The 6,643-nt window shown below is 39.4% G+C and overlaps 1 protein-coding gene across 1 annotated transcript in view; it reads right to left on the minus strand.

Moving 5' to 3' along the window:
* The window catches only part of gla (galactosidase, alpha), a 6,617-nt gene extending 5,077 nt beyond the window's left edge, over window positions 1-1,540 (minus strand). Inside the window, exon 1 of the mRNA XM_037675707.1 lies at window positions 1,302-1,540. Coding sequence (XP_037531635.1) covers window positions 1,302-1,462 — 161 coding nt within the window. The 5' untranslated portion in view covers window positions 1,463-1,540. The remainder of the gene's footprint in view (window positions 1-1,301) is intronic.
* Between the last annotated feature and the right edge of the window lie 5,103 nt (window positions 1,541-6,643).

Below are 6,643 nucleotides of genomic sequence, written 5' to 3' on the forward strand. Positions count from 1 at the left end.
ATATATATATATATATATATATATATATATATCAGTTGATATATATATATATATATATATATAATTGCAATAGAAAATACAGTCCAGTAAGTACTGTGTATGTACCCAGTGCATAGCTGGTAAGTACCAGGTACATTTCAGGTAAGTACCAGGTAAGTGCCGAGTACTTACCCAGTACATACCAGGTTAGTACGATGTACATACCCAGTACATAACAGGTAAGTGCCTGGTAAGTGCCACATACATACCCAGTACATACCAGGTGAGTACAATGTACATACGTGGTACATAACAGGTTAGTACAATGTACATACCCAGTACATAACAGGTAAGTACCAGGTAAGTGCCAAGTACATACCCAGTACATACCAGGTGAGTACAATGTACATACCCTGTACATAACAGGTTAGTACAGTGTACATACCCAGTATATAACAGGTAATGACCAGGTAAGTGCCATGTACATACTCAGTACATACCAGGTTAGTATGATGTACATACCCAGTACATACCAGGTGAGCACAATGTACATACCCGGTACATAACAGGTTAGTACAATGTACATACCCAGTATATAACAGGTAATTTACCAGGTAAGTGCCAAGTACATACCCAGTACATACCAGGTTAGTATTATGTACATACCCAGTACATAGCAGGTGAATACAATGTACATACCCGGTACATAACAGGTTAGTACAATGTACATACCCAGTATATAACAGGTAAGTACCATGTAAGTGCCAAGTACATACCAGGGAAGTAAGTTGCTTTGTGGTACAATTAATAATTTTAGTAACAAAGAATCTCCATTTTGTAAGCTACCAAATTATTATGTTTTCCACTACAACTAAGTTTACTTTGCCCATTGAGTGTAGTGCTTTTTGTTTCTTCTATCCTTAAATTTCTCAAGTCTGTGCAGCCTCATAGGTTTCTTGTTGGCTTCTTCTTTCTTGGCTTCAACAAGCAACAACTTTGTGTTACCAGCACGCAGAATTCACTGAAAACCTTATTCAGTGACAATCACTTTATCTATTGTCCAAATAAAGACACATTTAAATTGACATGTTTCTGTTTTGAAATATATTAGAGTCATACTATTTTTGTCTTTGAAGTTCTCACATTTACATTTTTTTTAAAGGCTGTATTACACTTGTTTGTTATTTATGACAAGAACCAACAAGCTTTAAAGTTCCTGTGTTTCTGGTGTGAAGCACCCCAGTTTAAATCACAGCCACAGCTAAAACTCACAGGTGTTTCAGTGAGATTGTTGGTGGTTCTGGGCAGATCTCCTCTCTTACCTGATGCAGTTATCAGGGTCATTGTCACAGTCGGTGTTACACATGAACCGTTCCCAGTGCAGCCAGCCCATCGTGGGCTTCAGCGCCAGGCCGTTATCCAGAGCCTCCACGACCGACCTCAAACCCCCCAAAACCAGCAGGAGGAGCGCTGTTTTCTCCATGTTTTTACCCACAGCTTCTCACTTTATTCATCAGAAGCGTTCACTGTAAGCCACTGCACTAATTTGGCTTCCATTTCCTTGTACGTAAGGCCCGCCCCCCGCCCCGATGATTGTCAGGAGTATGGACCAATAGGATTAAAGTGCGTTTGCAGCTGACCAATGACGTTTAACGAGTGTTTTGAGCCAACACGGAAGCGTTTTTTTGTACTAAAAAAAAAAAAGTCAGGTAAAACGTGAGAAGTCAGGTGACAGTCCCAAGACGTGACATGGCACCAGGATTTTTGAAGAGTTAAATAAGAGAATTAGAGGTCCACTCCTTTTCCCGTCCACTGCGTATCGGTGACATCGTGGAGGAGCAAAAGAGAGCAACAGCAAGCCCAACTGGATCTGTGTCACAAATTATTCGTAATCTTTTTACAATAAATTAATGGAATTGATCATTAATGTTAATTTCATGGCAGCACGGTGGCGCAACTGGTGGAGCTGCTGCCTCTCAGCGAGCAGGTCCTTGGTTCAAACCCCGGTCCAGGGGCCTCTCTGGGTGGAGTTTGCATGTTCTCTCTGTGCATGCGTGGGTTTTCTCCGGGTACTCCGGTTTCCTCCCACAGTCCAAAAACATGCATGTTAGGCTGATTGGTAACTCTAAATTGTCCCTAGGTGAGTGAGAGAGTGAATGTTTGTTTGTCTCGTTTGTCTCTATGTGGCCCTGTGATGGACTTGCGACCCGTCCAGGGTGTACCCCGCCCCTCGCACAGTGATTGCTGGACATGGGCACCGGCGACCCCCGTGACCCAAAATGGAATAAGCGGGTAAAGAAAATGGATGGATGGATGGTAAAACAGCTAGATGATTTATAAGGAAAATCATTGTGTTTAAGTACCGTAATGATCTAAACTAGATCTGAAGTCAATCAATGGCACACACAACTCAGAAGTCACACATAGGCCAAAAGGGTATTGCATAACAGTATTGGAATAACATATTTATTACCGTATTATACACCTGTTATGTAGTCGACACACAAAATGTTTACTGCAGACTCGGTGATACTTAGGATGAAACTAGCAGATAATTAATTAAAATTTGGTGTGGTAGTAGCTAACAGTAATTCACAATATTCCAAGAGCTCTGCATTGCACAACATCTTTGCTTCAAACTCTGTCATTAACTGTTGGCATTAATACTGTTTCTGTCGTAAATATCTCATGAACCACAGGACTGATTTTAATGAAACTCTAAAAAGGTCATCATTGCTTGAACATCTACAAGTGACTATTTTTTGGAGTCATCTCCATTCAAGATGTTCGCTGCAGCTAACTGACATGAGCAAACACATAAATAGTTCTAACTCGGTCAGTTTTATTTATTTTTAAGCTTGAATTGGACGTGTATGACTCTTTTTGACTCTGTAAGAAAAAAAAAGAAAAAAATATGATGAAGACTTGCACAGTGTTGTGTTTTTATTGTGTGTGTGTGTGTGTGTGTGTGTGTGTGTTGTGCCAAAAAAAAAAAAAACTTTTGTAGTGTGGCTTTTAGAGGATTTAGTGGTTTGGTTGGTAATCCAGTCTGGTCGAGAGCCATGGATAAAAATAATAATAATAAATCAACAGTTTTCTTACATTCACTGCACTTTTCATGCAGGTTGTGAATCATCACATTGTGTCCACAACAAAACCACTTTTTCATACATTCTAAAAATATAAAAGAAGCCCTTGGCAGACATCCTATATATATATTTTTTAATTTTCCAGTGGGCATCAGAATGATAGAAAATGACCCAATTTACTTTACAGGTCCCCGAGGAGTCTGTTTATTAGCTGCTGATGCAAGACATTAATTTATCTGGTGCTGATGCAAAATCAATTACAGACAGGTTTCCTAATTCTGCTGTAAAACAAACACCTTACCTTAGGATTCAATCAATCCAGGATGTTTTAATTTGCAAAGTTGTCAGAGAAATTCACCCACAGAGAGAATGATGATTGTTGCTCTTTTGCAATTGAAAGAAGAGCTTTATTTGAATAAAGCTGAGTACTTGTTTTTAGTTGCATAATTTGTTCTGTCCATTATTTCTGCAAATATGTGAATGATACTATAATTACAAAGAGTAAAACAACTTGATTAATTGTTCGCCTGTTAGACATTAATCCAACATCCAGCTACACATAATCTCTTTCTCACTGGAAAACCTTTTTTTTTTATATAGCAAATTGTTAAAAAGAAAAATAGTATAACAAAATAAAAAGTGTTGTTTTACAAATATATCATAAATTAAAATTCAGTAAAACAAGGGTTCTGCAAAAATTTAGCAAGTTGTTAGCAATAAGAACTGGAAGTAAAAACTTATTTAAAAAAAATCAGTTAAAATTAATCACATGAAAACTTGAATAACTAACAATTAAATATCCAACAAACTGATTTTTGTGTTATTTTCACTTTTCCTAAATGTTTCTACGCGTGATATCTAATTATTGTTTTAAAGAAAGAAGGGACTCACATGGTCCTGCAAATATCAGTAATTTAGTTTGATCAAACAGTGTAAAAATATATATTTTTTTCATTCAACCTTTATTTATACAGGCTGGTCTCATTGAGCCATGATGACTCATTTACAAGAGGGACCTGTTCCAGACAGAACATAGAAAGCACAGACAACAGCAGCAAACAACAACAATAAACTAGAGTAAAAATGCAGTAAAAATAAAAGTAGTGTATAAACCAATAAATCAGGGTGTCATAAGACAGGGTCAAATACTAAAAACAAGAACGTATTTGCTTTGATTTTTCTATTGATATTATCAAATGTTTAAAACCCCTTAAATAAATTAAGGAGCACCTTGTTGCAAGGTGTTCCAGGTTGCAGGAGCTGAGTAGGAAAAGGCCAAGTTCAGTCTGCACTGAAGGAATGCTGCAGGTAATGATGGCCTGAGAGTGCATGTTGTAACTGCACTGACAGCGTGACACGTGGGAAGAGATATAAGAAGGTAGCAGACCAAGGAGGGATTTATAGATGAAAATGAACCAGTGTGAGAACCTACGTGTATAATGATGAACAACTTAAGCAAAATCTATTTCTGAAAAAGAAACCCAGTTCACCACTTGCTCTTGTCGAGGGCGGATGCGATTCCCCTCCTCTCCCTCCCCTGCTTTGCTTTGCTGCTTGGTCTTGTCTGTGAAACTGCTTCTGAGCCTCTCTCTACATATCTTTCGAACCGTCATTTTTGCTATGGACCTGGTCAGTTGGTCTCTCAATGCAATTGATAAAATTTTCCTAACAATGAGACAAGCTTCAGGTGAGCCGAACTGCCGTAACGACACACACACATTTAGATATGTTTTGGATTCCTGGGGGAAGTGGAATGTGATGTGTCTATCTCTGCTGTCAATCGAGGACATTGAAGATGCATATATATAATTGGATTTATGATAACAGGTTTCCTGCTTTTTGGAATCGACTGGTTCCTGGTTTTTCAACATACAAAGAAAACAGCTGCAGCTAATTTGACCTGGTCAGGCTGCCGGCCTTATGTGATGGCTTGCTCAGGGTCTCGAGCACCCAGACTCAGTTTAGCAAACTGAACCATAAATTGGATGTGATTTGTGAGAATCGCAGGCCATTTGCTGGCAGAACGGATGAGATCGCAGGAAATATTCTCAGGCACGGACCAGCAGTGTGTCCACTTAATTTGGACATTTCAGAACCTACGTGAGACCAGCAAAGACTCAAGGCAGATATAAACCAGTAAAGTTCTGCCTGTCTCCAAAACTAACATTGTTTATCTGAATGCCTTATCTCAATGTGACTGGACAATCTGTAAATCTGACGCTCTGCACCCTCCCTTCCCACCAAGGAAGTCTACAGACCTATCAGGGGGAAACTGGCTGAATAAACATTGTGTCATCATTTTAGGACTCTTGGATTTTTACTGGCACTGTCCTTAGCTCATCTCGGCACCCCCCGAGAATGTTTACGGATCTCACCAGAGGGAACTGTTTGATTATTCTATTCTTATCAGAACTCCTACAGGGCCTCCGGGAGCATCCTTGGACACGCTCACCACCCTTGTCGTCTTCCCCTCCCCTGCGGAATGTCTACATTACCATGTGAATATGTGTGTGGGGTGTTTTTTCAATTTCATGCTATCTCTCATTGGCCATTGAGAGAGAGCCTGTTAGGATTTTTTTTGCCTGCAAATCTTGTATGTTGTTACTTTCACAACTTTTTTGTCTGTCTAAACAGGTCTCACTTGTAAAAGAGTCTTTGAGGCTGAGTGTGATTTATCTTTATAAATAAAGGTTGAATTTAATTGAAACTGGTCAATGAGTACAGAGTGCAGTGATGGGTACGGTAGTTACAACCAATTGTGAATCTTAGCGCGCCATGCTAGACAGCATCCAACATCTGCAAGGAGCTGGCTGGGGCATTCATGTGAATAATGTCACCATGGTCAATGGCTGGTAGGAAGGTGTGTGGCCTTTAGCCAACTGGATTTGTTGAAGGGTTAAAGTTTGATAAAAGATGTTGGATTTTGAAGTTAGACTTTGGCACTCAAGTAAATTGTTCAGTTTGCTCATTTATGACCAAATAAAATCTAAGGTACTAGTTTTTTTAATGGTGGTACTTGAAGCGCTTGGTCTTTTCTGAAGTGGTAGTTGTTTTAGAAAAGTTGAGAACCGCTAGACTAATTTGTGGCTCAGCCTTCTCCAAAAATTGGTTAAAAAAATCGAACCAGCCATTATAAATTGGTGAAACCCACATTATGACAGTAATTCTCAATTTCTAAAGCTAGTTGTATGTAAATAAGGGGCGCTAATGAACCGAAAACATGACCTTTCAGAGAAATGTCAAGGGGTGCCCATTTCAAGTCTAAACATTATCAGAAGCTTCACCCAGGGACAAGCTGGATACAGCCACATGCTGTAGTTCATATCAGAGCCAGTGAGAAAAGGCTTTGAGGCTCTAAATGTCAGATTTCAATTTGACTCCCCTCCTCCTCTAGCTGATGGATGGCCCAACATCTCTCATCTAAATACATGTTTTTTCTTGTTGTAAAAATGGGATGTCGCCCGGCGTGGTGATAGAGGCTCTTGCTCGTTCTTAGAGCGCCATATAAAAGAGCAGTATGCCTGTATCTTTACGGCAGTTAATTGAGATTGTTGACAGATGGGCAGCCCCTGCTT

The sequence above is a fragment of the Nematolebias whitei genome, chromosome 4 (genome assembly GCF_014905685.2).
Source record: "Nematolebias whitei isolate Nwh7 chromosome 4, NemWhi1, whole genome shotgun sequence".
Lineage (NCBI taxonomy): Eukaryota > Metazoa > Chordata > Actinopteri > Cyprinodontiformes > Rivulidae > Nematolebias > Nematolebias whitei.